Consider the following 24,175-nt stretch of genomic DNA (forward strand, 5'->3'; position numbering starts at 1 on the left):
TGTGAGGCATGAGTGAAGTGTCAATGTTGGGTATTACAGGTGATGTTGGTTTGATCAGGTCTGCAGGTTGGGGTTTGTCTACAGGATAAGAGACATGAGAGCAACAGGAAGCTTTGGATTTTTGGTCCCAATCCAGTGCCTCTTGAGGCAGACACCAGGGACAGGTAGAGTGGAGTGGATAAGCTCCATACAAGTATTGCAACTGTCGCTGATCTCAGGGTGATGGTGGTGGAGAAGGAGGTCAGAACAGATAGTCAATGCTCGTCCACGGGATAGTTAATGGGCCAATCTCAAGGAGATGGATTGATTGGTGCCAAGAGTTTCAACAGTGTCAAGTTCTCTTGGTCTGAGCTGCCAGTGCTGCATGAGTGTGAGTGTGAACAGGAGGAAGCTGTCTGCTGAGTGTGATCAATCTCCTGTTCAGAGCCAGAAAGCTGGATGGGTGGCAATTGAGTTGAGCCCAGTGCCAAGGGGTTATCCTGACAAGTTGGTAAAGCCAAGAGCTGAATCAGAGGAATCACTGGTACAAGTGCCAGGTCTGACACTGGTCATTTCAGTGAAGGAGGCAGAGTATGACAAACATGGTCATGTTTATGATGCCTCTTCTTGTCCTTCTTGTGCCTTTTAGACTTGTCTCCTTTCAACCCCTTATCTAGGGTGGCCATAATATCTGCTGGCCAGCCAGGGACACCTTGAGGGGGGAATGAATGTGTGTGTGTGTGTGTGTGCGCGCGCGCGAAGTGCACGCCGCTGCAAACAGGACGTGATGTCACTTCCGGTGACGTCATGCCACCGCCGGAAACAGGAAGTGACATCACTTCCTGTGACATCGTTTCCCCCTGCGCCACCTGCCGGAAGCAGGAAGTGACATCACTTCCTGTGGCATCATTTCCCCTAAATGCCACTGCCGGAAACATGAAGTGACATCATTAGGACACCTCATTTTCATATGCCACACACCCGGACATCACCAGAAGGTGTACTGAAATTATATCAGCTCAGCATCTACCTTAAAATGCTTCTCGAATTAGAACTGTCATCATCAAACCTTACTCGCATCGTACTTTTTAAATTACTTTCTCCTCTGTGGCCACAGTGGCATGAGGAAGATTTCCATCTGTCTGCTTTATATATTTTGGTTATTTCCCAATTTTTTGTGGGGAAAAATATGAGAAAGTTTGTCAAACCTTAAGAGTCCAGCAAAATTCTCCCAGGGGGTTTGAACAATGGAGTCCAGAAGCAAGTATGTGGGGGAGGAGGGGTAAGAAAGAAAGAGCACTATAAAATTTAGAGGTTCTGGAGCTCTGCTCCTGTGAGCTCCTACCCCAAATGAGGCCTGCCCTTGACTAACCTCAACCAGTCTGATATTAGGCAGAAGGGCATGAAGCTCAGATGGAAATCCTCCGAGTTTACTGCCGCCATTTGCTTATGGAGAGGGGGGGCGGGAGGATGCTGGTATCTGATTCAAATCTCTCCAGCATTCGTTCCTGGAATGTGTAATTTTTTTGCTCAGCTATACAACATGACAGCAACATTAACCCCTTCCCCCAATCTGGATAAATATATATATATACTGCAGGGTGGTATGGAAACAGTGGCAAACAACTCTCTTAACATGTAAAGAAATTCTTCAGACTGTTCCAGACATTTCCAGCATAAAGTCTACACTGTAAATACCTGCTGTGCATCACAGAATGTAACTTCGAACTAAGCCTGCCTTCTTCCACATAGCTATGTCTTAGGTTCAGCATCATGTTTACTTCATGGCCATGCCAGCGTCATGTGCTGTAAACTAGCCTAACTGTCAGTGAGAAAGGCAGACTGCAAATGCAGTAGACAGACAGACAGATCCTAGGAATTAACATCCATCTTCAATAATACTTAGCATTTATATATAACATTGAAGTGATACATGGATTTAAATTAAAAAAGAATAATGAATATTTATATATTGAGGAAGTTTTCCACTTCACTAATGGCAATTTGATATTGTAGATTATGTTTCTCAGTCACTCAAGCTGTTGCCAGAAAACAGGAAATCACTAAAATTGACACCTTTTTTTGGCCAGTCTGCTGGAGTAGCCTGAATGCATTAACTGATTCTCTCATACAAATACAGATGTGTGGCATAATTTTTGTCTGGCTGAAATCATAAGTGCAATTGTATGGACACTACAGTGAAGTCAATGCAGCCTTGAACCAAGTAAAATGTTTTCAGGATCATCAGGGTGCCATTTAGTTACTTGCAATTCTGTACAGTGTAATGCAAAATCTGACCATGAGAAATAGCTCAGAATGAAGGTCATAAAGATAAAAGCATATTAACAAAAGTAAACCTCATATAATTGACTGGACTAATAAAGAATTGGGTTTTCACAGATAGATGCAAACAGCACTATTCAAAAACACAGCATATTCAGCACAGTATATTATAATCTGAAACTAAACTAACTTTGTTGTCCCTGATTTAGGATCTCTCTCTGAGATCACATTCCACACTAGCATCACAGAAACCAACTCTATGATTCTATGATTTTTGTACAGAATGTCAGCTTGGGGACAGGGTTAAACCAGGATTAAAGGTCTAGTGCGGAATTGGTCAGTTCACACAGTAAAAATCCAGTTGGAAAGTGGACTGAAAGTGCATTATTTAGTGTGTGTGATTGCAGCCTGTGATTAAAACAATAGATCTCATCTTTTTTTAAGTTGCCACAAGATAGTGCCAAACTTTAGAAAAAGCATGCCAAAAAGGTAAGAACCAAACAAGAAAACGTTTATTGTGAAAAATTCTAAATCATTCTCTGCTGCCAATATTACACAAAAACTAAAAGTCCATCTTCCCAGAAGCACTTCAAGAATATTAAAACTGAATCAATTTAAATCCAAAGAAAGCCTTCCACAGAATACCCGAGCTACTCTCTCACAGCACAGCTGGCATCATGAGGCCTTTGATTTCACATTCTACTTTGACTAACAGTTAGTAGTGACTCCACTCCCTCTGATTCTCCTTTTTATTGTATCTTCCTTTAAATCATCCCCTGTTTGTAACATCCTCCCACTCCCTTCCTCATCTTTCTAAGATGAGTGGAGAGCCAGTTTGGTGTAGTGGTTAAGTGTGCGGACTCTTATCTGGGAGAACCGAGTTTGATTCCCCACTCCTCCACTTACACCTGCTAGCATGGCCTTGGGTCAGCCATAGCTCTGGCAGAGGTTGTCCTTGAAAGGGCAGCTGCTGTGAGAGCCCTCTCCAGCCCCACCCACCTCACAGGGTGTCTGTTGTGGGGGAGGAAGGTAAAGGAGATTGTGAGCCGCTCTGAGACTCTTCGGAGTGGAGGGCGGGATATAAATCCAATATCTTCTTCTTCTTCTATTGAGCATATATTTAACAGATATACACTTTGCTGCATCTTTTGAAGTAAGCACTGAATCACAAAAGCTTATGCTGGAATAAATTTTGCTAGCCTCCTGCTTTATAATGCATTCTGTTTAAATTAAAAGTCCACTACATATTCTTTCAACAACAAATGTGAATCCAGTAAAAATAGCTACCTTGCCTATTTGTGAGCTTTTAGTTTTCTGCACTTTATAAAGCAAATAAAGTTCACAGTAATATTAATTACTAGAAGCAGAACATAAATGTACAAATAACACACAAAATACACTTCTTGCCCCAAGGAACAAAAAAGATCCTCAATTGAGTCCATCATCACTTTACAGGTATCATCCTATGCCATGGGATGCCCACTACACTGCTGTTTAATTTTTTTAAAAAGGAAGGAAAGGAGAGAGAATTCCCCCCCCCCCTTTAGGGTTGCCAAGTCCAATTCAAGAAATATCTGGGGATTTTGGGGGTGGAGCCAGGAGACACTGGGGCGGAGCCAGGAGCAAGGGTGTAACAAGCATAATTGAACTTCAAGGGAGTTCTGGCCATCACGTTTAAAGGGACCATACATCTTTTAAATCCCTTCCCTCCATAGGAAATAATGAAAGATAGGGACACCTTCTTTTGGGGCTCATAGAATTGGACCCCCTGGTCCAATCTTTATGAAACTTGGGGGGTATTTTGGGGAGAGGTACTGGATGCTATGCTGCAAATCTGGTGCCTTAACCTCAAAAAACAGCCCCCCCCCCAGAGCGCCAGATACCCACGGATCAATTTTCCATTATTTCCTATGAGAATAAGTCTCCATAGGGAATAATAGAGTTCCCTCCCCTCCCCCCATTTTCTCTCTCTCACTCAGACACATGCTTACCTGTCTCTGGCGCAGCCTTGCTGGTCTGAACAGTAGAACAAAGCAGGAGTCTCTGGTGCCTCCACAACCAGGTCTGGAAAGTACAGGGGCTATGCTGCTTTTTAAACACACACACTCACTTGTCGAAAGGAAAGCAAAACAAACAGAGGGGCTGCACTCTCACATGACCTACTGTTGGTAACCCTTCCCCATGAAGTACTTCCTGCTCCAATTTAAAGGCACACACACATTTTCAAACTACCTGTTGGCAGGTCCTGCCCAAGATCTAGCCGGCCAGCTGGCTGGGGAAAGCCTGTAAAGCTCAGGAATCCCCCGCTGGGACCAGGGGATTGGGAAGCCTAAGGGGAAGGGAAGGGGCAAAGAGAAGCTGCTGCAATGGGGCTGAGTGGGAGGTGAAGGGAAGGGGCGAGTTGAATCTGCTGCCATGGGGGCTGGGTGGGAAGGGAAGGGGCGAGTTGAAGCTGCTGCCATGGGGGCTGGGTGGGAAGGGAAGGGGCGAGTTGAAGCTGCTGCCATTGGGGCTGGGTGGGAAGGGAAGGAAAGGGGCGAGTTGAAGCTGCTGCCATGGGGGCTGGGTGGGAAGGAAAGGGGCAAGTTGAAGCTGCTGCCATGGGGGCTGGGTGGGAAGGAAAGGGGCGAGTTGAAGCTGCTGCCATGGGGGCTGGGTGGGAAGGGAAGGAAAGGGGCGAGTTGAAGCTGCTGCCATGGGGGCTGGGTGGGAAGGGAAGGGGCAAGTTGAAGCTGCTGCAATGGGGCTGAGTGGGAGGTGAAGGGAAGGGGCGAGTTGAAGCTGCTGCCATGGGGGCTGGGTGGGAAGGAAAGGGGCAAGTTGAAGCTGCTGCCATTGGGGCTGGGTGGGAAGGGAAGGAAAGGGGCGAGTTGAAGCTGCTGCCATGGGGGCTGGGTGGGAAGGGAAGGGGTGAGTTGAAGCTGCTGCCATGGGGGCTGGGTGGGAAGGAAAGGGGCAAGTTGAAGCTGCTGCCATTGGGGCTGGGTGGGAAGGGAAGGAAAGGGGCGAGTTGAATCTGCTGCCATGGGGGCTGGGTGGGAAGGGAAGGGGCGAGTTGAAGCTGCTGCCATGGGGGCTGGGTGGGAAGGGAAGGGGCGAGTTGAAGCTGCTGCCATGGGGGCTGGGTGGGAAGGGAAGGGGCAAGTTGAAGCTGCTGCCATTGGGGCTGGGTGGGAAGGGAAGGAAAGGGGCGAGTTGAAGCTGCTGCCATGGGGGCTGGGTGGGAAGGGAAGGAAAGGGGCGAGTTGAAGCTGCTGCCATGGGGGCTGGGTGGGAAGGGAAGGAAAGGGGCGAGTTGAAGCTGCTGCCATGGGGGCTGGGTGGGAAGGGAAGGGGCAAGTTGAAGCTGCTGCAATGGGGCTGAGTGGGAGGTGAAGGGAAGGGGCGAGTTGAAGCTGCTGCCATGGGGGCTGGGTGGGAAGGAAAGGGGCAAGTTGAAGCTGCTGCCATTGGGGCTGGGTGGGAAGGGAAGGAAAGGGGCGAGTTGAAGCTGCTGCCATGGGGGCTGGGTGGGAAGGGAAGGGGTGAGTTGAAGCTGCTGCCATGGGGGCTGGGTGGGAAGGAAAGGGGCAAGTTGAAGCTGCTGCCATTGGGGCTGGGTGGGAAGGGAAGGAAAGGGGCGAGTTGAATCTGCTGCCATGGGGGCTGGGTGGGAAGGGAAGGGGCGAGTTGAAGCTGCTGCCATGGGGGCTGGGTGGGAAGGGAAGGGGCAAGTTGAAGCTGCTGCCATTGGGGCTGGGTGGGAAGGGAAGGAAAGGGGCGAGTTGAAGCTGCTGCCATGGGGGCTGGGTGGGAAGGGAAGGAAAAGGGCGAGTTGAAGCTGCTGCCATGGGGGCTGGGTGGGAAGGGAAGGAAAGGGGCGAGTTGAAGCTGCTGCCATGGGGGCTGGGTGGGAAGGGAAGGAACGGGGCGAGTTGAAGCTGCTGCCATGGGGGCTGGGTGGGAAGGGAAGGAAAGGGGCGAGTTGAAGCTGCTGCCATGGGGGCTGGGTGGGAAGGGAAGGAAAGGGGCGAGTTGAAGCTGCTGCCATGGGTGCTGGGTGGGAAGGGAAGGAAAGGGGCGAGTTGAAGCTGCTGCCATGGGGCTGGGTGGGAAGGGAAGGAAAGGGGCGAGTTGAAGCTGCTGCCATGGGGGCTGGGTGGGAAAGGAAGGGGCAAGTTGAAGCTGCTGCCATTGGGGCTGGGTGGGAAGGGAAGGAAAGGGGCGAGTTGAAGCTGCTGCCATGGGGGCTGGGTGGGAAGGGAAGGGGCAAGCTGAAGCTGCTGCCATTGGGGCTGGGTGGGAAGGGAAGGGAAGGGGCAAGTTGAAGCTGCTGCCATGGGGGCTGGGTGGGAAGGGAAGGAACGGGGCGAGTTGAAGCTGCTGCTATGGGGGCTGGGTGGGAAGGGAAGGAAAGGGGCGAGTTGAAGCTGCTGCCATGGGGGCTGGGTGGGAAGGGAAGGGGCAAGTTGAAGCTGCTGCAATGGGGCTGAGTGGGAGGTGAAGGGAAGGGGCGAGTTGAAGCTGCTGCCATGGGGGCTGAGTGGGAAGGGAAGGGGCAAGTTGAAGCTGCTGCATTGGGGCTGGGTGGGAAGGGAAGGAAAGGGGCAAGTTGAAGCTGCTGCCATTGGGGCTGGGTGGGAAGGGAAGGAAAGGGGCGAGTTGAAGCTGCTGCCATGGGGGCTGGGTGGGAAGGAAAGGGGCAAGTTGAAGCTGCTGCCATTGGGGCTGGGTGGGAAGGGAAGGAAAGGGGCGAGTTGAATCTGCTGCCATGGGGGCTGGGTGGGAAGGGAAGGGGCGAGTTGAAGCTGCTGCCATGGGGGCTGGGTGGGAAGGGAAGGGGCGAGTTGAAGCTGCTGCCATGGGGGCTGGGTGGGAAGGGAAGGGGCAAGTTGAAGCTGCTGCCATTGGGGCTGGGTGGGAAGGGAAGGAAAAGGGCGAGTTGAAGCTGCTGCCATGGGGGCTGGGTGGGAAGGGAAGGAAAGGGGCGAGTTGAAGCTGCTGCCATGGGGGCTGGGTGGGAAGGGAAGGAACGGGGCGAGTTGAAGCTGCTGCCATGGGGGCTGGGTGGGAAGGGAAGGGGCAAGTTGAAGCTGCTGCCATTGGGGCTGGGTGGGAAGGGAAGGAAAGGGGCGAGTTGAAGCTGCTGCCATGGGGTCTGGGTGGGAAGGGAAGGGGCAAGCTGAAGCTGCTGCCATTGGGGCTGGGTGGGAAGGGAAGGGGCAAGTTGAAGCTGCTGCCATGGGGGCTGGGTGGGAAGGAAAGGGGCGAGTTGAAGCTGCTGCCATGGGGGGCTGGGTGGGAAGGGAAGGAAAGGGGCGAGTTGAAGCTGCTGCCATGGGGGGGTGGGAAGGGAAGGAAAGGGGCGAGTTGAAGCTGCTGCCATGGGAGCTGTGTGGGAAGGAAAGGGGCAAGTTGAAGCTGCTGCCATCGGGGCTGGGTGGGAAGGGAAGGGGCAAGTTGAAGTCGCTGCCATGGGGGCTGGGTGGGAAGGAAAGGGGCGAGTTGAAGCTGCTGCCATGGGGGCTGGGTGGGAAGGAAAGGGGCAAGTTGAAGCTGCTGCCATTGGGGCTGGGTGGGAAGGGAAGGAAAGGGGCGAGTTGAAGCTGCTGCCATGGGGGCTGGGTGGGAAGGGAAGGGGCAAGTTGAAGCTGCTGCCATGGGGGCTGGGTGGGAAGGGAAGGGGCAAGTTGAAGCTGCTGCCATTGGGGCTGGGTGGGAAGGGAAGGAAAGGGGCGAGTTGAAGCTGCTGCCATGGGGGCTGGGTGGGAAGGGAAGGGGCGAGTTGAAGCTGCTGCCATGGGGGCTGGGTGGGAAGGGAAGGGGCAAGTTGAAGCTGCTGCCATTGGGGCTGGGTGGGAAGGGAAGGAAAGGGGCGAGTTGAAGCTGCTGCCATGGGGGCTGGGTGGGAAGGGAAGGAAAGGGGCGAGTTGAAGCTGCTGCCATGGGAGCTGTGTGGGAAGGAAAGGGGCAAGTTGAAGCTGCTGCCATTGGGGCTGGGTGGGAAGGGAAGGGGCAAGTTGAAGCTGCTGCCATGGGGGCTGGGTGGGAAGGGAAGGGGCAAGTTGAAGCTGCTGCCATTGGGGCTGGGTGGGAAGGGAAGGAAAGGGGCGAGTTGAAGCTGCTGTCATGGGGGCTGGGTGGGAAGGAAATGGGCAAGTTGAAGCTGCTGCCATGGGGGCTGGGTGGAAAGGGAAGGGGCAAGTTGAAGCTGCTGCCATGGGGGCTGGGTGGGAAGGAAAGGGGCAAGTTGAAGCTGCTGCCATGGGGGCTGGGTGGGAAGGAAATGGGCAAGTTGAAGCTGCTGTCATGGGGGCTGGGTGGGAAGGGAAGGGGCAAGTTGAAGCTGCTGCCATGGGGGCTGGGTGGGAAGGAAAGGGGCAAGTTGAAGCTGCTGCCATGGGGGCTGGGTGGGAAGGGAAGGAAAGGGGCGAGTTGAAGCTGCTGCCATGGGGGCTGGGTGGGAAGGAAAGGGGCAAGTTGAAGCTGCTGCCATTGGGGCTGGGTGGGAAGGGAAGGAAAGGGGCGAGTTGAAGCTGCTGCCATGGGAGCTGTGTGGGAAGGAAAGGGGCAAGTTGAAGCTGCTGCCATCGGGGCTGGGTGGGAAGGGAAGGGGCAAGTTGAAGCTGCTGCCATGGGGGCTGGGTGGGAAGGGAAGGGGCAAGTTGAAGCTGCTGCCATTGGGGCTGGGTGGGAAGGGAAGGAAAGGGGCGAGTTGAAGCTGCTGTCATGGGGGCTGGGTGGGAAGGGAAGGGGCAAGTTGAAGCTGCTGCCATGGGGGCTGGGTGGGAAGGAAAGGGGCAAGTTGAAGCTGCTGCCATGGGGGCTGGGTGGGAAGGGAAGGAAAGGGGCGAGTTGAAGCTGTTGCCATGGGGGCTGGGTGGGAAGGGAAGGGGCAAGTTGAAGCTGCTGCCATGGGGGCTGGGTGGGAAGGAAAGGGGCAAGTTGAAGCTGCTGCCATTGGGGCTGGGTGGGAAGGGAAGGAAAGGGGCGAGTTGAAGCTGCTGCCATGGGGGCTGGGTGGGAAGGGAAGGAAAGGGGCGAGTTGAAGCTGCTGCCATGGGGGCTGGGTGGGAAGGGAAGGAAAGGGGCGAGTTGAAGCTGCTGCCATGGGGGCTGGGTGGGAAGGGAAGGAAAGGGGCGAGTTGAAGCTGCTGTCATGGGGGCTGGGTGGGAAGGGAAGGGGCAAGTTGAAGCTGCTGCCATGGGGGCTGGGTGGGAAGGAAAGGGGCAAGTTGAAGCTGCTGCCATGGGGGCTCGGTGGGAAGGAAAGGGGCAAGTTGAAGCTGCTGCCATTGGGGCTGGGTGGGAAGGGAAGGAAAGGGGCGAGTTGAAGCTGCTGCCATGGGAGCTGTGTGGGAAGGGAAGGGGCAAGTTGAAGCTGCTGCCATGGGGGCTGGGTGGGAAGGAAAGGGGCAAGTTGAAGCTGCTGCCATGGGGGCTGGGTGGGAAGGGAAGGAAAGGGGCGAGTTGAAGCTGTTGCCATGGGGGCTGGGTGGGAAGGGAAGGGGCAAGTTGAAGCTGCTGCCATGGGGGCTGGGTGGGAAGGAAAGGGGCAAGTTGAAGCTGCTGCCATTGGGGCTGGGTGGGAAGGGAAGGAAAGGGGCGAGTTGAAGCTGCTGCCATGGGAGCTGTGTGGGAAGGGAAGGGGCAAGTTGAAGCTGCTGCCATGGGGGCTGGGTGGGAAGGAAAGGGGCAAGTTGAAGCTGCTGCCATGGGGGCTGGGTGGGAAGGGAAGGAAAGGGGCGAGTTGAAGCTGTTGCCATGGGGGCTGGGTGGGAAGGGAAGGGGCAAGTTGAAGCTGCTGCCATGGGGGCTGGGTGGGAAGGAAAGGGGCAAGTTGAAGCTGCTGCCATTGGGGCTGGGTGGGAAGGGAAGGAAAGGGGCGAGTTGAAGCTGCTGCCATGGGGGCTGGGTGGGAAGGGAAGGAAAGGGGCGAGTTGAAGCTGCTGCCATGGGGGCTGGGTGGGAAGGGAAGGAAAGGGGCGAGTTGAAGCTGCTGCCATGGGGGCTGGGTGGGAAGGGAAGGAAAGGGGCGAGTTGAAGCTGCTGCCATGGGGGCTGGGTGGGAAGGGAAGGAAAGGGGCGAGTTGAAGCTGCTGTCATGGGGGCTGGGTGGGGAGGGAAGGGGCAAGTTGAAGCTGCTGCCATGGGGGCTGGGTGGGAAGGAAAGGGGCAAGTTGAAGCTGCTGCCATGGGGGCTGGGTGGGAAGGAAAGGGGCAAGTTGAAGCTGCTGCCATTGGGGCTGGGTGGGAAGGGAAGGAAAGGGGCGAGTTGAAGCTGCTGCCATGGGAGCTGTGTGGGAAGGAAAGGGGCAAGTTGAAGCTGCTGCCATCGGGGCTGGGTGGGAAGGAAAGGGGCGAGTTGAAGCTGCTGCCATTGGGGCTGGGTGGGAAGGGAAGGAAAGGGGCGAGTTGAAGCTTCTGCCATGGGGGCTGGGTGGGAAGAGGTTTTCCCTCCCTCTCCCCTTCTCGTGGCACCTTTTCCTGGCTCTGCCCCAAAACGGAGCCCCCAAACACCCCAGTTTTCCCTCCCCCTCCCCTTCCCATCGTACCTTCTCTCTCCTCTCTTCTTTCTCTGGTTAACTGCAGTCGGGCGGGAAGCCTGGAGGCGGAGCCTCCAGGGAAGGCAGCAGGGCCCAATCTGGTGAGAGCCCTGGTGCCTGGCATGTCCCCCCTCGCCTTCCAGGTGCCCCTGTGATTGGCTGGGGGAGGCAGGCTGCCTTGTAATTGGCTTCATCATTAAAAAAATAATGGAGAAAAAATGACGGACAGGGGCACTGGCCAATCCGGGACTCTAAATGAGTCCCGAGCTTGGCCAATCGGGACGCGGGATTCAGGAGGCGGGGGCGGGACTTTCCCGGGAGGGCGGGACATTCTGGCCACCCTACCCTTATCCTCCCTGCTTTTCCTGGCAGGTGTTGAAGACTCTGAGATGGTAGGCAAGACCATACATTTGAGAAGGTGGTTGGCATCAGAACAGGGTTGGCTCTGTGAGCACAGGTGACTGCCTGAGATCGCGGCTGATGGCAATGCTTGGGTTGAACTGTGGCTGGTGCTGATGAAGTCAACTCCATTTGGGTTGGAGAAAGCGTCGAGACGAGCAAAGCAGCAGAGAAACGAGCTGCCCTGTTCTTTCTTGTCTGTTTTGAAAAACCGGCACAGTGCACACACAAGTCAACATGATGGGCTTCCTCAAGACAGAAAAAGCACAGGGAGAGGCTAGCCAGAGAAGAGATTGTGCTCCCACAGCAGATACACCTTTTGAAGAACCCCCAATGCTTTTTCATAAACCAAAAGGAAGGTGGTGGTAGAGAAAAGTAGGTTGGGGTGGGGGACAGGCCCTGAAGGGTGAAAGAAAAGTCCATGGTCTTTTGTTTTTTAAAGGAAGAGATGGACATCTAAGAAGGAGAAGAAAAACCGGAGGTTGAGCAGAAAGAAAGCTACTTTAGGCAAGGAGAAAAAAAACTGCACTGACCAGAGAGAAGATGATAAACTGATCCGCATGGCGGTCAGGAGAGAACTGGCAGGATGTCCGCACTAGCTGGTGAGCATATGTGGTGGGGCTTCTGCACATGCTCACTGGGGTCTCAGCACAAAAATCCTGGGCTTGCTATGTACCGATTGGAGTCGATGCAGATGCCCTACTCCCATGGGTGTAAAGCCACAGAGACCACAATGAAGATCAATTGCTATAGTAGAAGGTGCATCTTGCAAACTCCTATGTGTCATGTCACTTTTAAGTTTCCCTGAAAAAAAGGAGTTGGCAACTTGTCATGCCACCCAGATGGGGAAGTTGGTGTCCAGCCTGATCTGAGCTAGGAGGGATGAACATGTCCACCACTGTTGTACAAACTGTACAGCCCTTTAAAATGCTGCTGTCCTTCCCAATTAGAGATGCCAAGGATGATGATGATGATATTGGATTTATATCCTGCCCTCCACTCCAAATCTCAGAGCATCTCACAATCTCCTATATCTTCCTCCCCGACAACAGACACCCTGTGAGGTGGGTGGGGCTAAGAGGGCTCTCACAGCAGCTGCTCTTTCAAGGACAACCTCTGCCAGAGCTATGGCTGATCCAAGGCCATTCCAGCAGGTGCAAGTGAAGGAGTGGGAATCAAACCCCGTTCTCACAGATAAGAGTCTGCACACTTAACCACTACACCAAACCGGCTCTCACACCAAACTGGCTCTCACACCAAACTTATATATTAGATTTATTAGATCTTATTGGCAGTTATGATTCAAAGTGGCATCTCATAGCTTACAGAAGTCTGTCAGTACAAATATGGAACTATCATCACTCAGATCCTCCTAACTCCTGGAATAATCTCCAATCCTGTTCTCTTTAAAAAATAGCACAGTCTTGTTGAAGAGAAGTTGAGCAAACACACTTGTTCTGCCTTGACATTCAATTCATTTTATTCAAACTAGTACTGCTTTTCTTTTTCTGTTTGAAAACCTCTCTGTAAACATAGTCTTACACTGCTGATATTTTTTTCTAGCTGGATTCAAGGGAAGCAGTTTCTCCTCTACAAATTCAGTCATCTGAAACAGTCTCCTTTGTCTGGTCTGCTTCACAGATTATTTGTCTCATTTCAAATCTCAGCAGAAAACATCTTCCTTGTCATTAGCTCCTAATTTCTTCTTTCCCTTCTGCTATTAATTATTGAGCTCTAACTATATTATTTAACCCCATATAAGGCTTTGAAGTTATACAGGATCAAGCTGGGCTGCACATAAGGCAGGCAATAAAGTGTCTATCAATTACTTCTGTCTCACAGGGAGACAACTGACACAGAGCAGAACATTAACCATACCACCACCTCACAAGCCAAGAAACTATTAAGTGAATGCAAGAGAAGGATGCATCTACACAGAACAGTGCAATACTCAAAGAAGGCATTTCCGCCACTTATCAGGATACTCTTTTAACATTGTATTATTTCAGCAAGACTAATTATCGTCACCTTTCCAGCTCCACCACCGGCGTTTGGTCTGGCTGCCACTTGCCTCAGTAATGGTGGAGAAAAACGTATTTCATTAATGTCTCATAACCACTCTAAATATTTCTCCAAGGGCACACTTAATCCTCCTAATTAATTTTGCAATAGTATATACTTGATACCAATTCAAGGAAATGGTTTATATGACATAAGGATCCTGAGGCAGCTAATTTAAAGATGAGACCCTCCCCCCCCCCCCGAAAAAAAAACAGCTGACCTCCACTTTGTTTAATCTGGCATTGTGCCCCAAGAAATCACCACTGATCCAGGTCACTGTGGATAATAAGGTAAAGGTAGTCCCTTGTGCAAGCACCGAGCCATTACTGACCCATGGAGTGACTGTGAGTACCTCCTATGTAATATTTATATGATGGCCAGGGGGTACTCTACGTTGTTCATTAGTCTGAGTTGAAAATGAAAAAGCCAAAATCTGTAAATGCCTTTAATGATTCAGAGGTTTTATTCTTTGTGCAAAAATAAGCTTCAATCTTTTTGCTTACTCCTCACTTGAAACAACTGAAAGAGTGCTAGTAGGAGGTATCTCGCATATTAAAAACAAACAAACTCAGGCTCATATTTTAGAGAGTTCAAATATATTAATAATTGGTATTAATTGATAGACATTCATATGGCAAGTCAGTTTGCACCAAAATGTGTACAAAGTCAGGTGGTTGCATGTATTCTTCCCCTTATCTCATAGAGAATCATAGTTAGAAATTAGCTCTGGCTATTCATGAGGTAAAAATGCAGGTTCCAGCCACATTTTCACTCAGTTTTCACCCAGTTCCCATAGCCCCTATTCCATATCACTTTTGTCCACATAGCTCCCATGATCCCCAACACAGCATTTTGGGGTCATTAGAGAGGACCTTTCTTCACTGCTCACCAGCAGAAAAGCTGCAGGGACCCAACCATAGATGCACAATTTAATGTGCTAGTTTTTCATCCCAAGGGGCAAAATGGGCTTGAGTTAACCCTTGTGTCAGTATTCACACATATGATTCTTGCAACAATCTTTTTGACTTTGGTTTAGTCCATACATCACAAGTCAAACAAAGGCCTTTAGAAGCTTCAGCATTCACTGATAATAATATAATACTGATCAAAGTCCCAAACGAAGGGAAGTAGCTTTTCTAAGATGCAACTGAAAGTAAATAAAGATATGGAATGAGGCAGAAGAATCCCAAATACATCTTGAATTGTAAAAACTGCAATAGTGGCTGGCTTAACTATTGGTGTAGTGGTTAAGTGTGTGGACTCTTATCTAGGAGAACTGAGCTTGATTCCCCACCCCTCCACATGCAACTGCTGGAATGACCTTGGGTCAGTCACAGTTCTCTCAGAGCTGTTCTCTCAAGAGCAGTTTTTGTCAGAGCTCTCTCAGTCCCACCTATCTCACAGGATGTCTGTTGTGTGCAGGGGAATGTAAAGGAGATTGTAACATGCTCTGAGACTCCAAGTGAAAAGTGGATATAAATCCAATCTCCTCTTCACTCTTATCTCCCTAAATCAAATATTTGGATATAAGAAGGAAGTCAACTTCTGATGCCATACTTCAGAAGCAGCATGTTTGAAAGATTCTGTTTCTTGTTTGGCAGTTTAATGTTAACCAGAAGTCCTGAAGACAGATTCCTCCATGAAAACTGTGCCATTTCTGTGTAGACTCCACCTTCTGGATGGCCCTTCAAATTACTTAGAAGGTGAGTAGAATGCTGTCAGTGGAAAACAGCTCCCTCTTAGACAGAAAAGCCTGCATTGGTGACCCAGGAGACTCTGTGTATGTGGGTGGCTTCTCCCTGCTATGTGCAGGGTCTTCCTACTTCTGCTATCCTGAAGGTATTTTTTTAAAAAATCAACAAGAGTACCATTGGCCAGAAAACAACAGACTTCTTGGAAGTGATAACTATTTTTAGGGCAAAAGCTGTTGCCACCAAGACACAATAACCGTCTCTTCTTCTCTGTATTATTTGGAGTCCAGTGTCTGAGCTGTTTACAAAGCACTATTTGGTTCAGTTGTGAAGACCACCAACTGACAAAGGAGGTCATTGCACATATATGGCTCTTTTGCCAATGATTGCTGTTGAGTATCGGACTCTGCACCCGCGCCGCGCAAGCCGGGACGTCCTCGGGTTACCTGGCGCAGCGCGGGAAAAGTCACCGCCAATCAAGACCAAGCGCGGGAAGTTTAACTGGCCAGGATTGGGCTGGCCAGCAGGGGGGTTGATCCGGGGTGCATGTATATATTAGCGGACCCGGCCGCGTGTTCCCCAGTTCTGTAATGTACCAGCGATTAAAGACCAATGCCTTTACCACGTCTCGTCTCCCAGTACATTACACTGGCGACGAAGGTGGGATCTAGATAGGTCCGGCCGGAGACGAGGAAGGCGAGAGACCGCAGGATCGGGCAGCCCGCCGCCACCATGGCGAACTCGAGCGTAACGACGGGCCATCTTGCGGAATTCAACCCGGAGCACCCCGAGAGATGGGAGACCTACACCGAAAGGGTCGAGTGCTACCTGCGGGCGAACCTGATCGACGATGACGAGAGAAAGAGAGACGTCCTGCTGAGCGTCTGTGGCGAAGAGACCTTCGAGATCGCACGAGGTCTCTCCGCTCCAGCTAAGCTGACGGAGAGGACCTACCGGGAAGTCGTGAGGCTCCTCACGGGCCACTTTTCACCCCAACCGTCCATCGTCGCCCGCCGATTCCTCTTCCACAAGAGGGACCAAAAGTCGGGGGAGACAGCGGCGGTCTACCTGGCGGCCCTTCGGCAGATCGCCGGAAATTGCAACTTTGACAAAAGGGACGAAGCCCTGCGGGACCGTTTCGTCTGGGGCCTCCGCGACGAGCGATTGCAGCAGAAGCTCTTCGCGAAGGAGGAGCTAACGCTACAACAAGCCTTCAACGAGGCAACGGCCTTCGAGAGGGCCACCAAGGCGTTCGGCCAGCCACGAGGTGAAGCAGTCCACCAAGGGGAAACGGAGCCAGAAGACCGAACAGAGGAAGAAGCGTTTCAACTCCGGCGGCCCCAAAGAACGGACACAAGGGCCCCCACTAGACAGCGAGCGACGGAGAGGGCCACCGCCACCACCGGTCCCAGGTGCGCCAGCTGCGGCGACCCCCACGAGCGCCGGGACTGCCCGTACCGCAACCTGGACTGCCGCAGCTGCGGAAAGACGGGCCACATCGCTCGGGCTTGCCGGGCCAAGAACAGCCGCCGACAACCATCAGCGCATCACGACTCCCTGGACACCCACACGACGGCATCCACCACTCTGCAGGTATTGAACTTGCCCCTATCGGCCCCAGACAAGGTCAAAATGTCGGTCCTAATCGAGGGCGCCCCCTGCACCATGGAAGTGGACTCGGGTTCCTCCATCTCCATCATTTCGGAGGAAACCCTCAAGAAACTATGCCCCCACCGCCGCCTTCAAACGAGGCCAGCGGACTTCGTACTGAGGGACTTTCAGAAGAACCCAGTACACATCGTGGGGTGGGCCCGGGTGCATGTGGAAAGAAGGGGTTTCAGAGGGCCCCTGGACATCCTAGTGGTCAAGCGCCAACTGACCACACTTCTAGGGTTGGCTTGGTTCAATCCCCTGGGGATCCAGCTGGTGGGGGTGGACCACTTGCAGGCAAGCAATTTCGACGGGGTCTGCCGAGAGTTCCCCGAGGTCTTTGATGGGTCCTTGGGGAGCTATAAGGGTCCGCCCATCACCCTACCGATTGACCCAATGGTCAGGCCCATAAGGCTTAAAGCGAGGCGCGTCCCGTTCGCCCTTAAGCCGAAAATAGAGGCAGAACTGGACCGCCTAACGGCCCAGGGCGTCCTAGAACCGGTAACATACGCGGAATGGGAAACCCCCATAGTAACGCCCGTCAAACCCAATGGGGAGGTGAGGATCTGCGCTGACTACAAGTGCACGATCAATAAGGCGCTACAAGACAACCCCTACCCAGTCCCGGTGGTCAGCCACGTCCTAGCAGCGCTAGCCGGGGCGAAGGTTTTTGGGAAGCTGGACTTAGCACAAGCATACCAGCAACTGCCGGTCGACGCTAAGACAGCGGAGGCGCAGACGATCGTGACCCACAGGGGCGCGTTCAGGGTTAAACGGCTGCAGTTCGGGGTCAGTGTGGCTCCGGGGATATTCCAGAGCATAATGGACTCTCTCCTTAAAGGGATCCCCGGAGTTCAACCCTTCTTTGACGACGTTTTAATCGCCGCCCCCAATGAAGGAGAGTTCTGCTGCCGCCTGCGCGAGGTCCTCAGGCGGTTCCAAGCGGCGGGGCTGAGAGTCAAAAAGGAGAAATGTTTGTTAGGGGTCCCGCGAGTGGAGTTCCTGGGGTTCGCCGTGGACGCGGCGGGGATACACCCGACGGCGGACAAGACCAGGGCCATAGTCCAGGCTCCTGCGCCCAAATGCAAGGCAGAACTACAGAGTTTTTTAGGATTGTTGAACTTTTATCACACGTTCCTACCGCACAAAGCCGCCGTAGCGGAACCGTTGCACCGTTTGCTGGATAAACAGGCCCCGTGGGTCTGGGGCCAACGCCAAGCCGCGGCGTTCCAAGCAGTGAAGGACCTCTTGGTCTCTAACGCGGTACTTCACCACTACGACGAAAACCTACCCCTGATCCTAGCTTGCGACGCCTCCCCCTACGGAGTAGGAGCGGTTTTGGGGCACCAACTCCCGGACGGGAGGGAAGTGCCAGTCGCGTACTATTCACGGACTCTATCTCCAGCGGAACGGAACTACGCTCAAATTGACAAGGAGGCCTTGGCGATCGTGGCGGGGGTGCACAAGTTCAACGACTACCTCTACGGTAGGCGTTTCACCATCGCCACGGACCACAAGCCGCTCCTGGGCCTCCTAGCTCCAGACCGTCAGACCCCCCAAATCCTATCCCAGAGGGTCCTGAGGTGGAACCAGTTCCTGAACTCCTACACGTATGAACTGGTCCACCGCCCGGGTAAAGCCATGGGACACGCCGATGCCCTCAGCCGCCTGCCGCTCCCCATGACAGAACCGGATCCCGCCCCTGCACATGGGGTAATGCTCATTGAATCGCTCCCCGAGCGCCCCCTGCACGCGGCGGAGGTGGCTCGGGCAACAGGGAGGGACCGCATCCTGGCACGGGTCAGGGACTGGGTGGGGAGGGGGTGGCCATCAGGCAAAGTCGAAGACGCGTTCAGGCCATTCGCGTCCAGGAAGGACGAGCTATCAACCCACAAGGGGTGTGTGCTTTGGGGCAGCCGGGTGGTGGTTCCCCCCCCCTTGCGCAAGCAGGTGCTGGAAGACCTCCACGAGACCCACCCGGGCATCGTGAGGATGAAAGCCCTGGCCCGTAGTTATGTGTGGTGGCCGGGCATGGATGAGGAGATAGAGGGGTGGGTGAGGAGGTGCCAACCCTGCCAAGAATCCCGGCCCGATCCCCCATCAGCCCCGGTCCACAGATGGGAGTCTAACAGGCGACCATGGTCCCGCCTCCACTTAGATTTTGCAGGCCCGTATCAGGGCCAAATCTTTTTTATACTTGTGGATGCCTACACAAAATGGCTGGAGGTGATTCCAGTAGCCTCGACCTCCACAGCAGCAGCCGTCCGGGCACTCAGGAGGGTCCTATGCACGCACGGGATCCCAGACACCCTGGTGACGGATAACGGTACTGCATTCACCTCCCGGGAATTCCGGGAGTTCACGGAGAGGTACCTCATACGACACATAAGATCCGCACCCTTCCATCCGGCCACCAACGGCCAGGCAGAGCGGATGGTGCGGACCACCAAGGAAGCCCTGGGGAGAATAGTACAAGGGGATTGGGACCACCGCCTCTCAGCCTTCCTGTTCCACAACAGGATCACCCCAAACCCTATAACGGGATCCAGCCCCGCAGAACTGCTTATGGGGAGGAAACTGACAACACGCCTAGACAGGCTGCACCCCGACCGGGCCCCCGAGGTCCGCGGGTCCCCAGAGGTCCGGGAGGCGGTGCGGGGGTTCTTTCCGGGTGACCCGGTATACGCGAAGAACTTCGCAAGCGGTCCCGAGTGGGTCGCGGGGAGAGTCCTTAGGGTGACAGGTTCCAGGTCATACGAGGTGACCACCGAGGGGGGCCAGGTACTAAGGCGGCACATAGATCAGCTGCGCCGCCGCACCCTACCCGAAGAAACAGAGGAGGTAGGGAATAGGGAACCGCGGGCAACCGAAGGTCCGGAAGGGCGCTCGCCAATACAGGAACTACCCACTTATGACGCCCCCAGAGACACCGAACCAGAGCCGGAGCCTGAAACAGACCCCAACATCCCGCAGCCAGAAGCAGCATCGCCCACAACGGAACCAGCCTCCGCACCAAGAGCGACCCCGAGGAGATCGACACGGGAACGGAGAGCACCGGCGTACCTCCGGGACTATGTGGTTTAAACTAAGGGGGGAGGAGTGTTGAGTATCGGACTCTGCACCCGCGCCGCGCAAGCCGGGACGTCCTCGGGTTACCTGGCGCAGCGCGGGAAAAGTCACCGCCAATCAAGACCAAGCGCGGGAAGTTTAACTGGCCAGGATTGGGCTGGCCAGCAGGGGGGTTGATCCGGGGTGCATGTATATATTAGCGGACCCGGCCGCGTGTTCCCCAGTTCTGTAATGTACCAGCGATTAAAGACCAATGCCTTTACCACGTCTCGTCTCCCAGTACATTACAATTGCCTAAATCTTTCCTCTCTCTTTATTTTAAAGTCCTTCTAAAAGGGGAAAGTACAGCCTCTTTGTGATAAATTAAACCTATGTTAAAATCCTTGTTAAGTCTTGTTCCATCATTAATTTCTTCTACAGAAAACACACTGGAATTAGGACTGTTAAACTATTAAAGGGCTTTAGGGTTTGTCGAATCTTTCGGGATCAAGTGCCGTGTTCTACTGGAGAAAGTTTTCCTTCCAGACGTTTCGTTCTCAGCTGCGGAGAACATCCTCAGTGGCGTTGCAGCTGGAGCAGGCGCTCAGACCTTCTTGGCTGCAACGCCACTGAGGATGTTCTCTGCAGCTGAGAACGAAACGTCTGGAAGGAAAACTTTCTCCAGTAGAACACGGCACTTGATCCCGAAAGATTCGACAAACCCTAATGATGTTACCAGCCGTGAAAACCTGAAATCTTTGATATTAAAGGGCTGTTAAAACTGATTGCTCAGCATTCAACAGATTAATTAATCAATTAACCAATTAAAACAAATATTACTGTATCTCAGTATAGTATCAGATAATATTCTGAAGATGTACAAGGGAAATAAGTGTCTCCCCTCCCCCCTTTCATCTAGCAAAGTTCATGCTGCCTGAGAAAACAAGCACTTTGGATGTAGGAAAGCATGCCATTTGCTCCATCTGTGTCAAACATGTTGAAATTACAACCAGATTAAATGCCTTTAGTTTCAATCTATGTTAAAAGCATTGATAAGTTGACATGATTCAGCAGCAAATTGATCAGAAATTTAACACATGATTTTAAGTTGCAGTTAACAAATTGCTTTACAATATTAATTAATTGGTGCTTTCAACTCAAATTATTCTGAATTTGTCATCATAAGGTAAATTAAATTTTATTCCAGCAGCACCTTCACAACCTGATACTAAGTATTGTGGTGCAAGCCCTGGTTACATCTAGATTAGGCTATTGCAAAGTATTCTTCATGTGGCTGCCCTTGAGAAGTGTTCAGAAACTTCAGTCAATACAGAATCCTGAAGCCAATATGTTGACTGGAGTGGATCATAGGGACCACATCACTCTTGCATTGCCAGTCTACACTGGGTCCCAGTTTCCAGCACAATTCAAGGTGCTAGTCATGGCCTTCAAAACCCTGTATGGTTTGGGACCAACATACTTGAAGGACCCCCTTACTCCCTTATGAACCACCTGCCCAAAATCCTAAATGAGGCTACACAATAGATTTATACAGAGGCATTATGATACTGGCTGATTTGTTTTCAATCCCCTTCCTAATAATGCGCGGCATAGCATTTGCTTTTTTAATTGCAGCCACATACTGAGTTGACGTCTTCAGCTAATTATCTCCCACAACTGGAAGATTTCTCTCCTGCTCAGTTACTGCCAGTTCAGACCCCATTGATGTATATTTATAGTTAGGATTTTGAGCTCCAGTGTGGATTACTTTGCAGTTGCACACATTGAAGCTCATTTGCCACAATGCCCACTCACCTAGCGTCGACAGATCCCTCTGGAGCGCCTCACAGTCCTCCCTGGTTCTCACCACCTTGAATAACCTTGGCTGGTTCCACATTAGCCTTTGTCCCAGTCTTGTCCTTAGCTCTAGAGTTCGCACGGGGCAGGGGCCAAGCAGGGAACATGCAGCCCCGCTCCAGAGATGTCAATTCAGAATTCAGGAAAAAGAGCCATCATGAGGAGCCCCACACAGAAGGGAGGCAAGAGTGTCAGCAGCACATTTAACCACTTCACTGCTTACTCCCAATTCCAAATCCTTATAATGAACAAGTTAAAAAGCACCAGACCTCAACTCAAGCCCAGCGGCAACCCACTGCTTACCACCTTCCACTGAAAACTGTCCATTTATAATCACTCAAAGACCTTCCTTAAATATTGATATTTTTACATAACACATAAAAACTCTTGGTCAGAAAAAAATACTTGCATAGTGAATAGATTTCTGTGATGTTAGCCACCAAAGTTTGTAATCATTTAACTCAATATATTAATTGGTCCAGTATGAAATAATCAAATATATTAGAAAGCAACTATCAAATTCTTCTCTGGCACATTATGTAAAATTACACTGAATACCTATAAAGCAATGTTTAGGTAGTTTTCTAGCCCTTTATGCAAAATTATGTTTAGTTAAGGTAGCCATGATTACTACCAGGGGTAGGATACTTAAAAGGAAAACCAGAGAGTTCCAATAAAGTCCCAAGTAAATATGAATGCTATTCAGTGGATCAGCATCAAAATTAAGAAATGTTTCTAGTCACAGCCTGTTGATGTTATCCTGCTCTTACTATGCTAAAAATTAAGCAGTTTTTTTTTTTTTGCAAACTTGGGTTATCAATGGCTGTCAGATATAATGAACTTGCAAAAAAAATCAAGCCATATTGTGATATTATGTGATATTATACACATTATAGATTCTTCATACTGGCATTTGGAACCACAAACATTTAGGATACAGTTTTATTTCCTAATACACTAGGTGCTTTAACTTGCTGAGTCTGCAGTTCAAATCCTTTTCTTGTTTTAACTGAGTGGGCTCAGATGAGCCAATTGCCACAGTGGCCTCTCAGCTTTAAAAAAGCTGATCCAGGTTGAGGAGTGCCACGGTGATCAGATGGCTCCCACTCAGTGGCTGAAACAGACACAGGCCACGCACATGCAGGGTGGAACATTCACACCATTCCTGCGTGTGTATGGCACACCCAGGCCGATCACACAGCTGGAAGCATGCCATGGAGGTGTGGCAAGGACTTTGCCACTGGGAAGTTCTTGGTGGCTGTTTAAGGCATATGAAAGTCATCCTACAACAAGGTAAGGATGAGCAGGCCATGGAGACCAGATTTGTGCATGTGATTGTGCACATTTAATCTGTGGATGAGGGTGGCTATGGTGGGCCACTGTGTTGTTTAAAGTGACGTTTCCTGCTACCATTTTTATTTTAAGTTGTATGTTTCTTAAATAATGTCTTTTTGTGAGCCAAGTTGGGTACTGTTTCTTTTGTGGAAAGGCAGAGTACAAATATTCTAAATAAATAAATAAATCTCTCAAACAAATATTAATTAATCTTGATCTGTGACACCACAACTAATGTAATTTGAATGAGGATGAAAACCTTTGGGAGTCACACACCATCTCTTCTATATGTAAACAATCTACTTGACACAACCTGGATTCATTTACATTCAGAGGGCTGCTGCAAATTTCTCAGGCTAAGTGTAACAAGAATGGTTCAGTGACATCCTGAACAAATGCCTGTTCAGTGAACATATAAACCACCAATCTAAAGTCCACATGAATCACAATCCATAGGATGCTAGAGAGTTTCTAATCATGTCAACATTACAATACTTACATTTTCTCTAAAGATAAAAGCCAGGATTGCAGCTGAGAGTTCTGCCAGGAAGATTAGCAAAATAAACATGAAGAACTGAAAGAGAAAAAGGAAAGGCAGACAAATCATTGTGTGTCTACAGCAAACAGCTGGGACAGAATTTCTCAAAATAATCAAAATTATAAGGCAAGCTGAATAAGAATGTTTCCCTTTACCAGAGCTTTTTTTGTAGAAAAAGCCCAGCAGGAATTCATTTGCATATTAGGCCACACCCCTGACACCAAGTCCTCTGGAACTGCGTTCCTCTGCGTTCCTGCTCAAAAGAAGCCCTGCCCTTCACTCATAAAAGCAATCTACAACTACAGCAGAACAAATTTGCCTAATCCTTATATCAGAAAAACATCCAGAGCAGTGCCAGGCTTCAAGAATTAGAGCTTCTGATTCTTGATTCATGGCTGAGAGTTACTCAAGGCTGCTTTGCTCTTCTATATCACTTGAAGTACAGTTGAACACTGATCTGCATTGTGTGATGCAATCTGGTGAAGCATGTGCTGCTAAGGCCTATTATGTAGACATATGTGGCAAAAGTGGGTGTAAGTTTTGGTTCTAAATTTTGCAGCAACCTGCATTTCTTCTAAACATGTAAAGGTCAACTGCTGGAGTAGCTTTAAAGAACGGGGGAAAACACAGTCTGATGCATATCAGTAGAAAGGAGCAAGAGTCCAGTAGCACCTTAAAGACTAATAAAATATGTGGCAGGGTATGAGCTTAGCAGATCGGATTTAACTGCAACATTTCTTATAGAAATATAACATGAAAAATAATTCTTATACTAAAAGAAACTTGAGTTCAAAAGTTCCCTTGTTTCT

At 51.1% G+C, this 24,175-nt stretch overlaps 1 protein-coding gene across 2 annotated transcripts in view; it reads right to left on the minus strand.

Annotated features, from left to right (window-relative positions):
• TSPAN18 (tetraspanin 18) overlaps window positions 1-24,175 on the minus strand; it is a 438,254-nt gene that overhangs the window by 33,791 nt on the left and 380,288 nt on the right. For both annotated transcript variants that reach the window (XM_060262263.1, XM_060262264.1), the window contains one exon: window positions 23,328-23,402. In XM_060262263.1, coding sequence (XP_060118246.1) covers window positions 23,328-23,402 — 75 coding nt within the window. The remainder of the gene's footprint in view (window positions 1-23,327; window positions 23,403-24,175) is intronic.

This window comes from Heteronotia binoei, chromosome 21, assembly GCF_032191835.1.
Source record: "Heteronotia binoei isolate CCM8104 ecotype False Entrance Well chromosome 21, APGP_CSIRO_Hbin_v1, whole genome shotgun sequence".
Taxonomy (NCBI): Eukaryota; Metazoa; Chordata; class Lepidosauria; order Squamata; family Gekkonidae; genus Heteronotia; species Heteronotia binoei.